This window comes from Asterias amurensis, chromosome 10, assembly GCF_032118995.1.
Source record: "Asterias amurensis chromosome 10, ASM3211899v1".
Classification (NCBI taxonomy): Eukaryota; Metazoa; Echinodermata; class Asteroidea; order Forcipulatida; family Asteriidae; genus Asterias; species Asterias amurensis.
In genome coordinates this window covers 2875853-2897781 of record NC_092657.1, presented here as the reverse complement: position 1 = coordinate 2897781, position 21929 = coordinate 2875853, and the positions used below count along the sequence as shown (strand labels likewise).

The 21929-nt window shown below is 38.9% G+C and overlaps 1 protein-coding gene across 1 annotated transcript in view; it reads left to right on the top strand.

Moving 5' to 3' along the window:
* Positions 1 to 2685: 2685 nt before the first annotated feature.
* The window catches only part of LOC139942464 (prolyl 3-hydroxylase 1-like), a 36807-nt gene continuing 17563 nt past the window's right edge, over positions 2686 to 21929 (top strand). The window contains exons 1-3 of the mRNA XM_071939254.1: positions 2686 to 3246; positions 13384 to 13536; positions 16260 to 16431. Coding sequence (XP_071795355.1) covers positions 2773 to 3246; positions 13384 to 13536; positions 16260 to 16431 — 799 coding nt within the window. The 5' untranslated portion in view covers positions 2686 to 2772. The remainder of the gene's footprint in view (positions 3247 to 13383; positions 13537 to 16259; positions 16432 to 21929) is intronic.

Here is a 21929-nt window from a genome sequence, read left to right as displayed (position 1 = left end):
GTGTCTAAGGGAACTTTACAATTAATAACATTTTGGGGTTGGAGGGGGGGGGCCTTACACAAAGAGCCATTCTGGTCAGTGTATTGTGAGTGGTGTGTTGTCTGGTTTGAGACAGGCCACCTGTTGCTTGGTGAAGAAGGTCGCCGTGGGACCACTTTAGGTTGACAGTGGGTGGCGACCTTGGACCTTTTGCCAGTAAACTCAAATGGGTACATGAATTACGTTTTAGAATACGGTCTGTTCATGGAGGTATAATGTTGCAGTTTCAGAGTTTAACCATGGAGGTAGAATTGTGAAACCATTCCTTACTCTATGGTGAAACTTATACACGTACGTCAAAGGCATGTTTTGAAGCTGTAAAAAAAGAACTTTGCTTTGCATTTGGTCAAAGTTGTTAAGCAAAACGACATTAAGTTTCCTTTTGAATAAGTCCATTCACAAAATTGGTTAGAGCAGTGTGTCGGTCAGGTCTCAGAATGTACATTTTGCCAAATCCATTTTGAAGCCTAATTTAGCCATCGGCCCGTCGGGTTGGTTACTCATGGAGATAATATTAACAAAAGAGACCTCGTGCGGCTGAATGGGGTACATTTTTAGGAGTTTGTCTATTGACCCAAACTGGACGTAACAAACCTTAAACATGACTTGACATGCTTTCTGAAAGTGAAATAAGTTAGAGAAAATGGAGTGGGGACGAGTTTATCGTTTTTATTTAGTTTGTACGATATAGGGTTCCAGAGATATGGGATGTATGGAGGTTTGTTCCTAGAGCAGCGTGAACATGAACGCGGTCAGAAATTGTGTCGTTTGTCGTTCAAATTTCGCGAGATGCAATAAGCCCAAAGTGACAATAAAAAAATAGAAAAAAACCAGACCTCCCAAGTCTCACGCATTAGGAGTGAGACTCACGCATTTGGGCTCTGTCTCACGCTCACACGCACATCAACCATTATTGGGGCGAGATCGGGGAAAAAAAATTAACGACATTTTTTGTACAAAATTTGTACAAACAGAGCGCAAATATGCAGATTGCGCACGCTTTTGCTCATCCAGTAGGTTCAGCTCAAATTCGGCAGAGCGCAAAACGCTTATTGCGCACAAGTTTGTTCCGATTCTTTTAGCAAATTCGTTGAAATGCGCTCCACTAGCGAAGACACAACAGGCAGAAGAAGTGAGCGATTGATTTTGGACATCATTTTTAGTCTATTTTTTTCAAGTTTGGAAGGATATAATCTGACACAATCGAACCTCCACATTAACCATCAACATCTCCTGTGTACCTCAAGTGAGTTTTAATTATTCTGAGGAGGCTTTTGATGCATTTTGAAACACCTTTTGTCCACATTCACATTGTTTTATTTATTGATAAAAAAAAAAGTTGGGCGGCGATTTAAAAAGGCCTTCTTAAACTAGCAATTTTTTTTCCGGGGGGATGGGGGTTGAGCTTTGAAAAATCTCACACATAGCTGGCCTCTGGACTTGGCATCTCTGCCTGCAAAACACTTTTTTGACGTTCACGTTAAGTGCTCCCGTTATACATGCAGCCTATTGACCAGAAAGTTTACAAGACCAATTCAGATGAGAATAAACTAAACAGAGGCCTACGCTCTTACCGCCCCCGCCCCCCCCCCCCGAAAAAAAAAGAAAAAAAACAGTAGATAAATTAGATTTGTGGCACACAGCATGTTCCAAAAACTCGCTTTACTTATAGTGCTGTAGCAACGCTATGTATTGTGGGACGTAAAAATGTCATTTTTGACGAAATTTTTAAAAAGGAAATCAAGCATTATGAATGTATATTGAGTGTGTGGAGAAAGTTTTGGTAGTGTAGTACAAAAGAAACTTTAGTTATTGCTGGCTAACGGTCAGTTTCACCTATCAACGCTGATTTGAAAAACGTGTAACGTTAGGGAGGCCCAACTTATTAGACCCCTATAAGGCTCACGGGGGAGCCTTATAGTTTCTAGATGCATAAGGTACGTGACACGAGGTGGGTACAGCCACTGCAAGTAGTGGTGGACGTGCGAAATAGCTTCATTTTGGGTTAGAATTATGACGCCATGCATAAATATTGAGAGAGGCGTATAACACCCTCACCCACATTTCGAAATATTTGTGTAAAGGATTTTTATATCCTAGCGGGGTGCCGCGCGAAGCGCGGCATCCCGCTAGTGCTTATAAGGACCTCACACACGAGAATGGACTTGAATCAAGTCTGGGACCACATTTTGACGGCACTGTACTGTGTATGGTACGTTTAGGGACCTCTCACACGAGAATGGGACTTGAATCAAGTCTAGGGGAAGGCCAAACAACCTGCTAGAAAATTCGATAATTGATTGCTAGTGCGCCCTCAATGTTTTCGAGAGCGCCAGGTTCAGCCGCAAATTGTCGCAAAAAAATGTTATAAAATGACTGACTTGTTTTTGTCATAAAAAAAACTATTCCTTGTTGTTTAATCAGGTTGGATTACCAGTTGAACATAAACTACAATCATTTTGTTAAACTTTTTGGGGTTTATGTGACTTAAATTACACATCACTGAGACCAAAATAAAGTTTTGACAAAATCGTGACAGCTGATCAGTTTACATGGCAACGGCTTGAGAGTAAAACTACCGAACATGTCATACAAAACAGCACAGTCAAGGTTACTTGCATGGTGATCCAGGGACGTCCATTGACACGTACACACAAAATCCACGCATTACCAAAGACTTGGGAGCATGAAACACATGTGTGTGCGTAGCTTACCGACCATCAACCAAAGCCAATGCAACCGTGTGCAATCATGGCACAGTTTATCACCATAATATCGCTTATATTCCTCATATTTTTAGCCAAAACTTTTATCAAAACAGCAGAGAGCCAGAGTGAAGACTATACCGCACCAATTTCGACGTATGATGAGTGGTATCAGAGCGGTATGAGTTCCTACACGAATGGCGACTGGGAGGACACAATTTACTACTTCGAGAAATCTCTCGAGGAGTTTAAATTCTACCGGAAGGGGCTCGTGGAGTGCCGCCTGAAATGTCGCAATTTAACCCGCAACCCGGCCCTGCTGAATGCGGACACGGCCGTGGATGAGATGAAATATTTCCAAGGACTTTTTATGAAAGCGAACTGTGTGAGGAAATGTAAGCTGGAGAAACTTGGAAATCGACCGCAGATAATCAACCAAGATGTGACTGATAAGTTTCTAAGTAGAATGCCGTATAGCTACCTGCAGTTTGCTTACTACAAGGTAAATATGGCTTTTAAATTTGACTCTTTATTTTGTGTTTGACTGGCCTGGAATTACGCAAAATGTCAGGGGAGGCATTTGCATTAAGTTGCCCCTGGTCTTGTTGGCCTTGTTGGTGTCCCCTTCAAAAGGTTCACTTCATCAATTATTTCCCAATGTCGCCTTTTTGCAAAAGAATGAACATGCCCTTGACCCTTGCCCTATCACCATGGTCTCATGAAACTCAAGGTCAGTTTTTATTTAATTTGCTAAATTAATAGTACTTTATAAGGTTTACTTTTATAATACTAATAGGTCACTTTTGTGTGGTTTGTTTGAAATTCAGGTAGCCGTAGTAGGCTAAAGTGTATTTTGAACAAATTGTTGTTGTTTTTTTCTGGTGGGGGGGGGGGGGAGATTAGTATGATTTTTAGCAAAATTATTTCTCAACTGGTCGTCACTCTTTGCTTTGAACAGCAACAGACTCCATGTATAAAGGCCGCCATAGTTGCGATAATGTAACCCTCCTCCGGATGGCCGTCGGGAGGAGGGTTACGTTATCGCAACTAAGGCCGCCATTGCTAGAGGTCAAACAATGGAAACAAGCATGTAAGCGGGTACGCTCCTGGTTGCGATGATTGTAAACCCTTGATCCTCCTGACGGTTGCATACCCGACAGTCGAGTCGCGGTCGTAGACCATAGGGGTTATACGCCCATCAAGAGGAAGGACATCATCTGAAAGCACACAACCTGTGCGACAAACGACGAGGGTGTTTTTTCTTTCATTATTCTCCTGCTATATTCGAAGACCAATTGAGTCCAATTTTTCAGAGGTTTGAATTATATGCATGTTGAGATACATCAAGAATTTAGACTGGTCTTTCACAATTACCAAAGGTGTCCATGCGATACAAATGTTGACGCCACAAATTCGCAACGAATAATTCGCAACAGTTCAACTTTGTTTTACTCACTTGCGAATATCGCTGCGAAAGGAGGGTTGTGACATAAATTTACGTCAAATTCGCTTCGCATTCGCAGGAAGTATGAACCGGCCTTATGGCCAAATCGAGTTAGGACAAGTAACTCGCCCTCTTAGGATGGGTTCAATGCGTCCTAATAATATGTCTTCGGATACTGAACTGAAATCGGGCTAAGTCCTACACATGTAAGATTAACCCCTACTCCCTCAGTGATGGTTTATGTTCCTTGTGGTACACAACACACATGTTTATAGCCTACTCAGTGTCTTGCTTACAAGGACACGTGTAAAGATTACCACTTAAACCCCCTGTCTGCTAATTGATGACCTATGTAGTATCCTGTCTTCTAGAAAGGCCATGAAACAGGCACATTTCTTTGGTAACTCTTTTGTGTAAACAGAGATTGTTAATCTGCTACTTTTTTATGCACAATATACTATTGACTTGGTATGTATAAACATGGGCTATTTCTTCCTCCATGGTATAAAGTATAAACACTTACCAAAATTAATAGGCCTAATCTACCCAGATAGTTACCTGCTGTACCTTTATCGAAGTTGTCATCCATTCAAACTCCTAATCTGTAGGCAATAAAATGTAATCATTATGATTGAAGGAAAGAGGAGGCTGGCACCATCATAGCATAGAGGAATCCTCCATGATCATAGTAGACACATCTGGATATTAAGGGAAGGTACCAGTTGGTAATTGTCAAAGACCAGTCTTCTCACTTGGTGTATCCCAACATTTATAAGCATAAAATAACAAGCCTGTGAAAATTTAAGCTCAATTGGACATCAAAGTTGCAAGGAAATGATGAGAAAAAAAAACACTTATTGGACGAATTTGTGTGCTTTCAGATAGGAATAGAAGACTTCTGGCTAGAGGTCTATTATTATTTTAGTGAGAAGCTACCTCTTTCTCAAAATCTATGCTACTTCAGAGGGAGCCGTTTTTCACAATGTCTTTTACTATCAACAGCTCTCCAATGCTTGTTACCAAGTCAGGTTTTCTGCTAATAATTATTTTGAGTAATTACCAATAGTGTACAGTGCCTTAAGGGAATTGACAAAAATGTAGGCTATATTAGGTTGGTTATAATCCATACAACATGTAGTGTCTTGCTTGCATGGTGTCAATAGAAAGTGATGCTCCTTGCCTGACTAACTGACCTTGACCTATTTTATTCAGACAGATGGCTACCCCATGGAGGTAGTGGCTACCCTAATTTTCTTTCCTCTTGTTGCATTTACAGGCTACAATATGGTTCAGTGCATTTGGCAGGGTAAAGGTTCGAACAAGTCAGTTCATTGTATGCATAGCGTCTGATAATACTTTGTAAATTTTGTCAACATAAAATAATTTTAAAAATGTTTTAACTCGTAAAAAATTGCCGTGTGAAACCATGTGCGGTAGATTGCGTAGTGTGCTGTAACTTTTTGTTTATATTTAATCTTAGGACAAACACTGGACTAGGAAAATTGTCCCCTTGAAAAAAACTTACCCCAAATAATGCTACCACATTTATACCACACCTTCCAGGCTAGCTAAATAGTGTTTGTTATCTTACTGTTATGTAACTGGAGTTACCAGGAAACCCTATGGCTTGTCTGCAGGGGACTTAATGGCACTGGACACCATTGGTAGCTTTTCAAAATAATTGTTAGCATAAAAACTTACTTGGTAACAAGCAAAGGAGAGCTGTTGATAGTATAAAACATTGTGAGAAACGGCTCCCTCTGTGAAGTAGGGGAGTTTTTGAGAAAGAAGTAGTTTCTCACTAAAATTGATTTGAATTTGAGACCTTAAAGGTCTCGAGTTCAAGGCATCTGAAAGCACACGACAAGGGTGTACTATTTTTCTCTTCCGTTATTAACTTTGACGACCAATTGAGTCCAAGATTGCACAGTTGAAATAAACACCAAGTGAGAAGACTGGTCTTTGACAATACCAATAGTGTCCACTGTGTCTTTAAAGGCAGTGGACACTATTGGTAGTTACTCATTCATTCATTCATTCATTCATTTTTATTAAAAAAACAACTGGCAGCACAAAGCATTACAAGATAACAATATTGATAAAAATAGCATAGATAAAACACACAAAAATTGCACCGCCGCGGGGTACAAAGGAACATAATAATTATTAGCATAAAACCTGTCTTGGTACGAGTAATGGGGAGGGGTTGATGGTATAAAACATTGTGAGAAACGGCTCCCTCTGAAGTGCCATAGTGCGAGAAAGAAGTAGTTTTCCGCAAATTTGGTTTTTGAGACCTCAGATTTAGAACTTGAGGTCTTGAAATCAACCATCTTAACGCACACAACTTCGTGTGACAAGGGTGTTTTTTTTTCTTTCATTATTATCTCGTAAGTTCGATGACCGATTAAGCTCAAATTTTCACAGGTTTGTTATTTTATGCATATGTTGAGATACACCAACTGTGAAGGCTAGTCTTTGACAGTTACCAATAGTGTCCACTGGCTTTAATGCTCATTGCCTACATGTACGCCTGAATCTTTACAAAATCTTGCAGTCTGGTGTTGTGTACACTAGTGCATGCACGGAATAAATAACACCACTGAAGTGACATCGAACCACTTCTTTGCTCTTGACCTTTTCCTACACTATGTACTTGATACCATCTCTAGCAAAAGTCACATCTGTGCATCCGTGTCATAATAGCCGCTTTTACATGTACCTGAATCTTGAGGGCCATTTCCTGTGAAAAGTCGCACCAGCGGCTTCCTGTTAAATGAAAAGCTAAATAAACTATCTCCTTGTGGAGGTTGGGTTGACATTGACGGACAGTGACGATGTCCGCTACCTTCAAAATGAGTTATCATGAAATAGGCCTACATGTAAATTAACTCTCATGAAAGAGGGCTAATTGTACATCTCCAGAATTTACTGTATGTAGTAGTAGGAAAGTGTAGAAAATAGAAAGCAGGGGTTGCCCTTAACTTTTTTAAGTGACTAGAAAATAGCAAGACCAGTTAACTTTTTTTTTTTTACTGACTAGTCCATAATTCATGACGCCATTCACAAGGTAGATTTGAATAATGTCTGGTACAATGACTTGCCATGGTTATATGAAACAACCTCGGTAGTGGCAGGCCAGGGGATAAACTTTTAAAGGGCATTCAACTTTTTAAATTTCAAATTATCAAGTTACAAACCACAGTGATTTATAACTTGATTATTTTATCATTTAACATTACATTTTTCTGGATGTGATTATGGAAGGACTTATGACCCTGATGAATCTCACAGCATCTTTCTCTCTGGTATTCACAGTTGCCATCCCATGCAGTGACATTCACCCCTCGTTGTGAGTTCATAGTGACCCCCTTCCTACTGGACCCCACATTGATCTCCCAATTCGAGAAAAGGGCGATCAAGACCCCGAAAGGGCGATCGAAGAGAAATAAGCGAGGGGGATTGCGGAGCGATCAGGATGTAACCGTGCAATTTTGATTCTCCTCGGGAGTAGGATAAAAGCAGGATCTGATCGCCCTTGTGGATTAATGGGCGATCAAAAGTCTAGTGGGAATGCAAAGGGCGATCAGACCCCGAAGTTTGCTAGCGAAACAGTGTTCTTTTGAACTGCCCCTACTTCCGTTCCCAAAAAGAGGGATAAATGCACGATCATACTCAAGTGGGAACCCGACCACGATTTCACGCCTGCAACTGATCTTGTTGCGGGATTCTGATCTCGCAATTGTGGATCCAGTGGGAATGTGGTCCTGGTCATGGGTCCTGAACTTCCTTCTTCTGGACTGAGTCTGGGAAAGTCATTAAAGGGCTGTTCACTCTGATTGACTTTAGATTGGAGACAGGTGTTTCAAGCCTTGTGTACAATGTATAGGCCTGATACTTGGAGACAACAGAGACAATTCCCTCCATGCCCCCTGGTGATTTCCTTGATGCCCCTTAAAATGCTCCAAGCAATTTACAGTTTCCTCATAGCATGCCCTTGATGCCCTTGCCCTTTAAAAAAATAAAGTGAACAGGCCTGATTTCCAGACAATGTCCCCGAACAGTCTGTCCCCGAAACATAACAATAGTCGGCGGTTATCCCTTACCATACTGAAATATATATTATTGAAATTTTCTGAACTCCTTAAAAAAGATAAAACAACTTGATGTTTTTTTTTAAATGAAAAATCTGCATCCCTTAAAATAAGGTGTGGTGCGCTGCCTCCTGGTGTTTGTAGCTTGTAAAACATTTTCATTCAGTTACATGTATCATGTGATAGAAACTTTGGTGCCCTTGCCCTTTAAAGGAACACGTTGCCTTGGATCGGTCGAGTTGGTCTTTGAAAAGCGTTTGTAACCGTTTTTTATAAAATGCATATGGGAAAAAAGATGTTGTAAAAGTAGAATACAATGATCTACACAAACATGCCTCGAAATTGCGTGGTTTTCCTTTTACCTCGTCGACTAACACGTCGGCCATTTATGGGGTTCAAAATTTTGACTCCCATAAATGGCCGACCATGTTACTTCGCACAGTAGAAGGAAAACCACGCAATTTCGAGGCAAACTTGTGTGGATCATTGTATTCTACTTTTAAAACATCTTTCCAACCATATGCATTTCATAAAAAAACGGTTACAAACGCTTTTGTTTTGACCAACTCGTCCGATCCGAGGCAACGTGTTCCTTTAAACAAATTAAGTGAACAGGCCTGATTACCAGACAATGTCCCCGAAACAGAACAATAGTCGACAGTTATCCCTCACCATACATTTGTACTACTGAAATTTTCTGAACTCCTTAAAGGAACACGTTGCCTTGGATCGGACGAGTTGGTCAAAACAAAAGCGTTTGTAACCGTTTTGTATATAATGCATATGGTTGAAAAGATGTTTTAAAAGTAGAATACAATGATCCACACAAGTTTGCCTCGAAATTGCGTGGTTTTCCTTCTACTGTGAGAACTAACACGGTCGGCCATTTATGGGAGTCAAAATTTTGACCCCCATAAATGGCCGACGTGTTAGTCGACGAGGTAAAAGGAAAACCACGCAATTTCGAGGCATGTTTGTGTGGATCATTGTATTCTACTTTTACAACATCTTTCTACCCATATGCATTTTATAAAAAACGGTTACAAACGCTTTTCAAAGACCAACTCGACCGATTCAAGGCAACGTGTTCCTTTAAAAATGATAACTTTATAACAACTTGATATTTTTTTTAAATGAAAAATCTGCATCCCCTTAAAATAAGGTGTGGTGCTCCGCCTCCTGCTGCTTCGTAGCTTATAAACCATTTTCATTCAGTTATCATGTGATAGAAAAATCTGCATCCCCTTAAAATAAGGTGTGGTGCTCCGCCTCCTGCTGCTTCGTAGCTTATAAAACATTTTCATTCAGTTGTATCATGTGATAGAAACTTTGGTAAGGGATTGTGTGGGGGCTGAGGGTTATTGCATGAGGCCTGGTGTAATTTCTCTCTCGGGACACCCTCTGGACTTCAGGGTACCAATTATCTCCCTGATGAAAAGGTAATTTTGTATTGTGGCACAGCAGCAATAAGCACATGGCACCATGACAAGTGAGTGGGTGCTTTCCTGGGTTATTTGGTGGCTATGTAATTGCTCTCTTGAGACACCCTCTGTACCCTCTAAGTTCACCATGGGGTTATTATTGCATTCAGCCTTATGATGGGAACCTGGCATGGTCAATTAGGATGACCTTTGACCTTGATTATAAACAAGAGCCCCCCTGTGAAGGATCATCCTGAGAATTAAAGTGCTCTCACTGAGGAGTGTTTAAATGAAACGTATTGTTTTTGTCGAGAACAGGTTAAAGGCAGTGGACACTATATTGGTAATTACTCAAAATAATTATCATCATAAAACCTTTCTTGATTATGAGTAATGGGGAGAGGTTGATAGTCTAAAACACTTTTGAGAAACAGCTCCCTCTGAAGTTACATAGTTTTAGAGAAAGAAGTAATTTTCCATGAATTTGATTTCGAGACCTCAGATTTAGAATTTTGAGGTCTCGAAATCAACCATCTGAAAGCACACAACTTCGATAGACAAGGGTGTTTTTTATTTCATTATTATCTCTCAACTTCGACGACCAATGGAGTTCAAATTTTCACAGGAGTGTTATTTTATGCATATGTGGAGTACAGAAAGTGAGAATTAAGACTGGTCTTTGACAATTACCAATAGTGTCTAGTGTCTTTAAAACAATCTTCTTAGATTGTGTAATCAATTAACTTATTATTCTTCCTGTGTGGACATTATGTAACCGCTCCAGATTAAGCTTGGGCGATATTGATTTATTTTATTCACGATATATTGCCGACAATATATCGCGATATTTGATATAATCGCGATTAATGAAATTTGACATCATCAGTCTTAAAACTCCAAGTGAAAGTTGTAGAAGAGACAGTCCTAGCATAAGAGAGGTGTTCTAATGACCTATTCTTCTGGTTTTACTCCAAACCTATGGGGTGCAAGATGTCTCAGCTAGCAAATACATCGCGATAGTTAATCGATATTTCGATTAAAACCAAATCCATCCGATAACGAAATCGTGTCCAAATTAATATCACGATATTCGATAATATCGTGATATCGCCCAAGCTTACTCCAGATTTGGGGAGACACCTCTTTAAAAGCTTCCAGCTTTTGAAATGGAATTTTAACAGTAGTTTTATTGTACGCCTAGCCCTTTACATTTATAGGAAGGATTAAAATTAAATGGTTCCACAAACGAAAGGTTTGCCTTTAACTCTGTTTGATTGAAGACTGTGAAGTCTGTATTAAGTATTAAACCATGTTACATCCTCACAATACAAGGTTGAACAACCCTAAGGTATCAAGTACTGTTCTAGATGCATTTCGTTGTCCAACTCGAATTCAGAGCAGGGTGCTTGTGTAAAGAGCCTTGAAAAAGAGTAGAGGGGGGGGGGGGGTGTGAACATTTAGAGACCATTTGGTGACAGTGATGACAGAGAAAATACAGAACAATTAACTTGGCCTGTCTGTAAAGAAACAAACAAAGCCCAGGTGTTTTACAGGTGTGGTTTGGTGTTTATTTATACATAATGCGGGGTGCACCTTTGGTAATTGCAAAAAAAAATGATGACCATAAAAACTAACTTGATAAGAGCACCAGAGAGCTGCTGATTATAATTTAGAAAACATTGTTAGAAATCCTTAAATTTCAACGTGGTTTTTCAAAGGAACGTTACAGAATTGGTACAAAGAAACTAAAATCGTCAAGATCACAGATTTACGTAAAACTTGGTTAAATGATGATGAAAGTAGAAAACATCCCTTGAAATATTTCTGTTTGAAATGTCATATTTGATGAGAAATAAATAATCTAACTTTGCGCTCAGTGAGCATTTTATTCATTTTTATTCAAAATTTGTAATCGATTTTTCACTATTCTCTCGTGACCCATGGCCGATTGATCTCTAACTTCTACAGGTTTGTCAGTTTATATAATATGGTGGATTACATAAAGTGCTTACAATGCAAACAACTTTTGTTAGCAAAAACCACCCCAGGCCTGCCAAAATCAAACAGATTATTTGTACTTGAGTAAGACTTTCTCAGGAATCTCTTTCTCAAGTCCTTTCTATGAAACAAAGTGTTTTTTCTTCATTACTTTCTAGTGCAACTTTGAAGACCGATTGAGCCTAAATTTGTAGAGATTTTTGTTTTAAAGTGCAGATAGGCCTACTGGGCCCAATTTCATAGAGCTGCTAAGCATACAAATTTGCTTAGCATGAAATATTTGCCTTGATAAAAACAGGATTACCAACCAAATTTTCGCTGGATTTTCAGGATAAGCAAACAACAGCTTAATACCAGTAACAAGCAATATGCAACAAATGGAAATTTGGTAGGTAATCTTGTTTTTACCATGGAAGAAATTTCTTGCTAAGCAAATTTTTGTGCTTAGCAGCTCTATGAAATTGGGCCCTGGTCTTTGACTACCAAAAATATACCCTGCCTTTCTGAGTAATAAATACCACCAGCCAAGGGGATATTTGTGTCTGTCAATCTATAAACCTTCTTCTAGTCTGATGAATCACTTTAATAAAGACAGGAAGTTTCTTGTAGTGTAATTGATTGTTACAACGTCCCATCTGGAAGCTTGTTTGTGTAAACTCTTGACAAATTATCTGTGAAGAGGAAAGATTAATTTGAATGTTATGTCAACACAACTTCCGATTGTTATCAGAGCAAGGTGGGATTAACACTGCGACAAAGTGCAGTTTAAAGGCACTGGACACTAATGGTAATTACTCAAAACAATTGTTAGCATAAAAACTTACTTGGTAAAGAGCAATGGAGAGCTGTTGAAAATATAAAACATTGTGAGAAATGGCTCCCTCTGAACTCTGAGAAAGATGTAGTTTAATGACTCAAATAATAAAATACTTCGGGCCTGAAGCCTTTTATATTAGGCATCTGAAAGCACACAAGTTTGTGCATTAAGGGTGTTTTTTTTTTTATTATTCTCTTGCAACTTCGATGAGAATACTGATTTTGACAATATTACCAAAGGTGTCCAGTGCCTTTTAAATGATCTGTGTACGTTTGGTTATCGCTCTTAAAAAACTTAAGCATACAGGCTTGTTTACATGACTCTACTATTTAAAGGCAGTGGACACTATTGGTAATTACTAAAAAATAATTATTAGCATAAACCTTATTTACTAACCAGTAATGGGGAGCTGTTGACTATACAACATTGTGAGAAACAGCTCCCTCTGAAGTAACGTAAGAAGTAATTATCCACGAATTTGATTTTGAGACCTCAGAATTAAATTTTGAGGTCTCGAAATCAAGCATTTGAAACCACTCAACTTCGTGTGACAAGGGTGTTTTTTCATTCATTATTATCTCGCAACTTCGATGACCGGTTGATCTCAAATTTTCACAGGTTGGTTATTTTATACATGTGTTGAGATACAGCAATTGAGAATGGTCTTTGACAATTACCAATAATGTCCTATGTCTTTAAAATGGATGGCAATGAAAACTTCTTTTGTTAAAAGCCTATGGCAGTGCTCGATAGTATAAAGAATTTTGAGAAGCATTTTACTCCGAACCGAAGTAATGTTGTCTTTTACAATTACCAAAGGTGTTTGTTTTGACTTTTTTTGTTTTCCATCTTTTTGCTTCTATAGAGTTTTGAGTATGAGAAGGCAGTAGCCGGCGCCTACACATATCTACAATGGAACCCAGATGATGAGATTATGCAGAACAATCTAGATTATTATCGGAATCTACATGGGATTACCGAGGAGCACCTAGTGGATTTAGAAGAGCAGCTTCATCATGTAAGTAACAACAAAAAAATCATTTCAGAGTATAGACCATGTGAACTTTGTTTACAATAAGTGTGACCTTGTACAATCTTTGAGTATTCTGGCAGGCACAATACTGCACAGGCATACGGGAAAGTGGACATTTTGTGTCATAGTTTCTTCATAATTCCAATAATTATGAAAGTAAAAGCTGGACAAGTTTTGAGATGTGCCCCCTTTCATCATATCAAAAGTTGATAAGAATGGGAGACTTTGGGACGCATAGGTGGCAGCAGACTTACCAGGTAAATGTCCATTGTTTACGTAGCTCTGAGCGTGCGCACATGACCAAGAACAATGGAATTTACCTGGTAAGTCTGCTGCCACCAAGCGTCCCAAAAGTCTCCCATTAGAAAGTGCAATCGCCATAATAAGATTTTATGTTTTCTTCAATTGACCTGTGTACAAAGCGCGCAGTGTACTCACATGTGCCTATCCTGGGTGTCATTTTGGGTGTCAAAATCATATACAAACATGCACAACAGAGAGTAGACACCCCAAATTACGTGCACTGTTAGGAGGCGCGGTCTGTATTGTGTAAGAAATCAATAGCTCCCCCTTGCATACCGCGAAATGCTACAGGTTCGCTGAGATCGCGCGCGTTTTTACGCACAGAAAACAGCTATTGTTCAATTATCTGCCTCCTTTTTGAGAGTGTGACGTCATATGCAATGGGTCCATAGGATGGGAAGGTTCTGTATCTATTTGTGTTTATGGTACGTAAAAGAAAAAAAAACTGAATATTTCAAATTTCACACCCGACTTTACGATACAATCTGGGAAGCGGCAGCCAGGGGATCGCCTTTTAAAAAGGGGAAAGTAAACAACTTGCAGTAAACAGAAGTTTCCTAATTCAATACTTTGTAAAAAGAAAATCTGAAAAATCAAAATTCCGGGTGGGTGAGAATAATTTAGAAAAACAAGAGTGACTGCTTAAACTGGAAAACAATTCCCAAGCCATGGGACCTTTAAAGCAGTCTGAAAGCACAGTTAGACAACAGTTTCTATTATTAATTTTAAAAAAAATGTGTTGGCGTTTTACCACAAGGCTAGCCCAGCATGACTATAGTGTGCAACATTAGAACAAATATGCAATCCAAATGGCTACCTGTACAGGCTACAAAGTTACTTAATTACGTGCCGCTGTAGTGTTTGTTGACTTCTACGTGTGGGTATGACAGAGATTTCCCTTTACTTTTTCAGTGACTGGCCAAAAGTATCAGTTAGCTTGTCATTTCCATATTCAACCAGCTTTTTCACTGTTCCTTATTTCATACATTCAGAACACGATCAGGCAATAAAATATAATAGATGTTAAATTTGCATCGGGGATAAAGAATATTAATTTTGTTTTTTTACCCATACACCGATGTGTGTTAGCACTGTATACTCAGCACTGCCTCTAGCTGCCGGGCAACCTCGGTAGTCTAGTTGGTAAGACACTGCTCTAGAATTGCAAGGGTCGTGGGTTCGAATCCCACCCGAGTAACATGCCTGTGATATTTTTTCACAGGACTCGGGAAAGTACTGAGTATACAGTGCTAACACACATCGGTGTATGGGTAAAAAAACAAAATTAATACGATCAGGCAAATAAAAAAAATACATGTTTAGCGTCCTCGCCTGCTTTCTAGAGGCCGCTGTCACTTTTTTTCTTTTCTTTTTTCCTGTTTTTTTTTTTAACAACAACAAAAATAGCCTAGCCGGTTGTCTTTAAAGGCAGTGGACACTATTGGTAATTACTCAAAATATTTTTTAGCATAAAACCTTTCTTGGTGACGAGTAATGGGGAGAGGTTGTTGATGGTATAAAACATTGTGAAAAACGGCTCCCTCTGAAGTGCCATAGTTTTTGAGAAAGAAGTAATATCCCACGAATTTGATTTCGAGACCTCAGATTTAGAACTTGAGGTGTCGAAATCAACCATCTAAACGCACACAACTTCGTGTGACATGGGTGTTTTTTTCTTTCATTATTATCTCACAAGTTCGATGACCGAAGGCGATTGAGCTCAAATTTTCACAGGTTTGTTATTTTATGCATATATGTTGAGATACACCAACTGTGAAGGCTAGTCTTTGACAATTACCAATAGTGTCCACTGCCTTTAATTACGTGCTGCTGTAGCATTTGTTGACTTCTACGTGTAGGTATGACAGAGATTGCCCTTAACTTTTTCAGTGACTGGCCAAAAGTATCAGTTAGCTTGTCATTTCCATATTCAACCAGCTTTTTCACTGTTCCTTATTTCATACATTCAAAACGGGCAAATACTTGTTTAGCGTTCCCGCCTGCTTTCTAGAGGCTGCTGCCACTTTTTCTGGTTTTTTTTCCCTGTTTTTTTTTTTTTTTTAAACCCACCCTTGTTTCCGCACGTTTCGCCGTGTCTTGACATGTGTTGACTTTAAATCCGCAATTCTCGTAGTCGAGAATTGATAATTGTTTTAATGTTTTCCCAAAAAGTGAAGCATTTCATTGAATAATATTTCAAGAGAAGTCTTTTACCAATACCATCTGTAAACCCTGTAAGTTATTTGTAAATCTGTGAACTTTTTTTTTTTCCTGTTCCGAAAGTGTATAATGGCTTTAAAGAGAATCATTTGCAAAAAAGTCTTACTAAAATTTCACGTTTTTGCACTGATGTGATTGAATGAAAATATAACTAACATAAACATTCTTTTATTTCTCTTGACTAGAAATATTTTTTGTTGGGATACGGCGCGTACCAGGCTGGAGATTTCCCCGTGGTCATCCACAACATGGAGGAGTCACTGAAGGAGTATTGGAAGGCGGATGATGAATGTCGAGCCCTCTGTGAGGGCAAATATGAGAACAGGGAATTCATGGATCTTTATGAAGCCATTTCTAGTAAGTATAATGAATGTCTCTTTTCCTTCCTTGGCCTAAATGTAGAGCTGTTTTAAAAACACAACAAAATTATCCAAGCTTTCTCCAGAAGACGATCAGAGCATGATCGAAACGTCGAGTTAAACCAACAATTCTTTTCAGAACCACCCCAACTCATTAGAGATAGTCATTACATGGTGTGACCATATCGTATCCACCTAAGCTTGGGCGATATCGATTTATTTTATTCACGATATATCGCCGACAATATATATCGCGATATTCGATATAATCGCGATTAATTAAATTTGACATCATCAGTCTTCAAACTCCAAGTGAAAGTTGTAAAAGAGACAGTCATAGCATAAGAGAGGTGTTCTAATGACCTATTCTTCTGGTTTTACTCCAAACCTATGGGGTGCGAGATGTCTCAGCTAGCAAATACATCGCGATATTTAATGGATATCGCGATATATCGCGATTATCGCAATTATCGCGATATATCGATATTTCGATTAAAACCAAATCCATCCGATATCAAAATCAGTTCCAAATTAATATCGCGATATTCGATAATATCGTGATATCGCCCAAGCTTATATCCACCATACAAAGTTTCAAATCCTACTTAAAATTATGTTCACTAGAATAAGATAGGCACCCAAAATACATTGTCGCATGTACAATTTGTAAAAAAAAACAATATTATTTTCTACTTTATAAGCCACTCTAAGGAGAAAGCGTCTGGTATTGACTGGTCATTGTCAAAACAAGCCAATGACAAATGTGTTGAGTTGTCAACCACTGGTTCTTCTCAGAACTCAACAAAAGTGATTTTACAATTGGTGTTACCTCAAACCTCACCTAATTAGACTCCCACCATAGACCTTTTCGCAAATACCATTGCGCAAGCGCAGACTGCTGAATGAGGTGCATTGAGGGATAGATATGGATTAAATTTGGATACCAGCTAGACCACAATGCACCAAATTCCAAGCTTTACGCGCGCCCCAGTATTTGCGAAAAGGTCTATGCAAAGTGTCAAATCCCACACTCGATTGTTTTGATGTGAAATATGTATAAATGAAGGTATCACTTAAACAGTGGATACAAATTTAAACAAACTGTTTGTCAATTTCCATCGCAGTCTCGCAGACTTTGTGAAAGGAAGTTATGGCTGCTGTTCTAGAGTGAGGTTTAAGAGAACAAACTCTTATGATCCCTTAAAATAGACTTGCCTCTTTTGAAGACGCAATCTCTTTTACAAAGGTCAAGTCAATTCATCCTTTTCGATGAAGCCACTAATAACCATCATCAGTTACACATTCTTGTCATGTACGTATACATGTACTCTAACTAGGCAGTTAATCTGGAGGTCAAGTTTCAGATCTGGGGGTCATGCACAAATCAGCCGATAGGAATGTTCTAATTGGATTGGATGTACATTTAAGTATTTCAGAGCGCTGAACCGACAGAATGCTATAACATTGTAAATACTATGCGTATATTTAAAGACACTGGGCACTATTGGTAAAGACCAGTCTTCTCACTTGGTGTAATCTCAACATTATGCATTTTAACAAAACAAACCTGTGAAAAATTGAACTCAATTGGTCGTCGAAGTTGCGAGATAATAATTAAAGAGAAAACACCCTTCGACACTAAGTTGTGTGCTTTCAGATGCTTAACAAGAGTTCAAGACCCCAAAATCTAATTCTGAGGTCTCAAAATCAAATTCGTGGAAAGTTACTTCTTTCTCGAAAACTACGTCACTTCAGAGGGAGCCGTTTCTCACAATGTTTTATACCATCAACCTCTCCCCATTCCTCGTTACCAAGTGAGGTTTTATGCTGATTATTATTTTGAGTAATTACCAATAGTGTCCACTGCCTTTTAAACATTTGACTCATTCTTGGGCTGTGGGCTCCAGATTCCAATCCAGACTCGTTTCACAGTGGAATAGTGTCTCTGGAAATAGAACATTTTTGCAAGTTCAAACAGACTGATCGAGTTACAATGTCTGGCCAAATCGCTTACATCATTCATTTTGAATATACACATAGAAAATAGTTACCAGTAACTATTTTCTTCATATCAGCCCGCCTACCACTACCTGTATGTGTCTGTAGGCCCATGGAGGGGCTATTTCTACCTCCATATGGTAGGCCTATAAATGTAAATGCTGCAATCAAAATTGCGTTTACTGGGCCTGATTTGTTTACAAAATATCTCTGTCTAGAGAATTTTTTTCCAGCAGTAGGCCTAAGTCCGAAGAAAAGAATTTTAATGTATTGTATGTTTTGAGGACATTTGTTTGGTTATAATCAGGCTTCGCCGCGGGACTTAGTTTGTCAACTTCCAATACCTTGGTGAGTTAAAATATCTGCTAGTCACTTTCAAACCATGTTATGGTTCCTTTAACCTGTCTATGGGGGGATACATTGTTACATGGATTAAAGACCCTGGACAATATTGGTAATTGTCAAACACCAGTCTTCTCACTTGGTGTATCTCAACAATGCATAAAATAACAAACCTGTAAAAATTTGAGCTCAGAAGTTGTGAGATAATAATGAAAGAAAAAAAACACCCTTGTCACACAACATTGTGTCCGTTTAGATGGTTGATTTCGAGACCTGAAATTCTAAACCTGAGGTCTCTAAATCAAATTCGTGGAAAATTACTTCTTTCTCAAAAACTATGTCACTTCAGAGGGAGCCGTTTCTCACAATGTTTTCAACAGCTCTCCATTACCAAGTGAGGTTTTATGCTAACAATTATTTTGAGTAATTACCAATAGTGTCCAGTGTCTTTAACCTATATGGGGGGGGGGGGATAAGTTACACGGGTTAAACCAACATGCGTGCTTGTTACTTCTCAAGCCAGTGTTGTTTCATCCTACGATAACTTCCTTAATCATCACTTATGAAAACATCCTCTTCACAAGTTGGACTTTTGAGAAGTTCGAGATGCTCGGCTTGCTTGTCGATAATTCTCTAGTTGAGTTCTCTGAATTAGATGATAGTGTTTGTTGTTATTTCTCGGAGGATGGTATCGTGATGTCAACACTGCGTGATGTTATCAATTTGCGACTTGCGTAAATAAACATCCCGTGGCCAGCAGGAGGTCTTAGGTGTCTGCACTTGTCTTGCGAGATGTCAAGGTCATCAATTTCCGTGGGTGTTTTCTTTTCATTTGCCGTGAAAAATTATTGTTTCTGTGTATATTTGGTTTGCGGTAACACCATATTGCTGGGTAGATTAGGTTCTTTTAAAACTTGTCTTGCTTTATACTGCAGCTATTGATTTGTAGAATTTTTGAATTTAGGAGACTTCTCTTCTATTGCAATAGTTTTTTTGTAATTCGGGAGACTTCTCAGTTCTGAAAAGAATTGTCCTGCTTATTAGCTACTACTTGGGCTGAGAGTAGGAAATAGACTGGGACTTTTGCTTAGTGGTTGAGGGAACTTCTCGATATTAACTTCACTACCGCGGAGTGAGTTCTAAATTATTGGTCTCAACATTTTGACTAGCTTGCTCTAGTCATCAGACAAAGAAAAAGGTGCTTTATCAAAAGGTATTCAAGGTTTCTGCTGATCCTTAAAAAGGAATTGACAAATCTAAAATTGAACTATTCACGCTTAAAAGTTATCACGCGGAACGCAATTCATAGCTATTAGTAACAGCGCGTAATCGACTTCTAAGCGCGCGCGTGTAATCTATTTCTAAGCGTGCGCGCGTACACACAACCCACGCGCAACAGACTCTTCACAAAGTTTTTGAACAAAATATTTCAAACCTCGAATTTTCAACTGTCAATTCAATTTTTAACGTTTTTTTTTTTTTAAATGGCATTTATGAATGGGAATAAAAGGGAAGTGACTCGTTCTTAATTGTTCGAAGAACTCGTCGCTACCCTTTTATTCCCTTATTGTCACCCCAAAACCAGAAATCTGGGGTTATAAACAAAAAGTGGAAAATTTACAATGTGACCCTGGGAATGGTAACAACATAGTTTGTTCGTAGACTAAACATTGGAGCTCATTCCAAAGAAAGGGAGACACAAATCTAATTGAAAATGTGCACTTTTGACACTTCAAGGCACTGGACATTATTCAAAATAAGCACAAAAACTTACTCGGGTAACGAGCAACAGAGACCTTGTGATAGTATCATAACATTGTGGACAATGACTTAAGCTTGGGCGATATCACGATATTATCGAATATCGCGATATTAATTTGGAATCGATTTCGATATCGGATGGATTTGGTTTTAATCGAAATATCGCGATATATCGCGATGTATCCCGATATCGATTAAATATCGCAATGTATGTGCTAGCTTAGACATCTTGCACCCCATGGGTTTGGAGTAAAACCAGAAGAATAGGTCATTAGAACACCTCTCTTATGCTATGACTGTCTCTTTTACAACTTTCACTTGGAGTTTGAAGACTGATGATGTCAAATTTAATTAATCACGATTATATCGAGTATCGCGATATATTGTCGGCGATATATCGTGAAGAAAATAAATCGATATCGCCCAAGCTTACAATGACTCCCTCCTAACCATCCTAAAATTTTGCACCTTGTACATCCCCCACTTCCATGGTTACTATCTATTTGAAAATGGGTGCATTGTTAAACTTAATTTGATATAATTGGAGCTCCTCTTTAACAAAGGAGAAGAAATCTGACATAGAAACAATCTGAACCTCGGAGCGTCTTTTAACCCCCCTGTGTAAATGTAGACAGTCAGTGACGGAGAATGGAAACACAGTCTGGCTGGTACATCGTTCTCTTCCTGTCTGCCAGAAAGGGCGAGGCCGGGTCGCCTTGTTCTACTTAAATTGCCCTTCAAAGTAAAACTGGGTTATTCTGCAACTGGGTCATGATTGTTTTTATATGGTGTCATGGCTGAGTGGTTTTAGAGCATAAGTTCTGGTGGTTTAAGTTATCAGAGTGTGGGTTCGAATCCTGGTCATGATACTTATGTTTCCTTGAGCAAGATGCTTTGCTGTATATAGTTGCTTCTCTTCGCCATTGTTTTATCATCGGTTTACCGGTGTAAGGTGCAGCTTGATGAGATCAATGCATAAGGTCTATTGGCATTTCGGTACAAGCAGCTTACGGGTCTGGGCCCAATTTCATAGAGCTGCTTAGCACAAAAATTTGCTAAGCATGAAATGTTTGCCTTGATAAAAAAGAAGATTAACAACTAAATTTCCACGTGATTTTTCAGGATAAGGAAACAACAGCTGAATACCAGTAACAAGCAATATGCAACAAATGGAAATTTGGTTGGTAATCCTGTTTTTATCAAGAAAGAAATTTCATGCTAAGCAAATTTTTGTGCTTAGCAGCTCTATGAAATTGGGCCCTGGAATTAGCCTCTGTTGCCCCTGGTTTTGGCCTTGGTGCCCCTTCGAAAGTTTCCTACAGACTTAAAGATTTTCCAATGGAAGTGCCCTTTGTGAAATGAAAATGGCCTTCAAGGCCTGTATGCTTCGTGTTT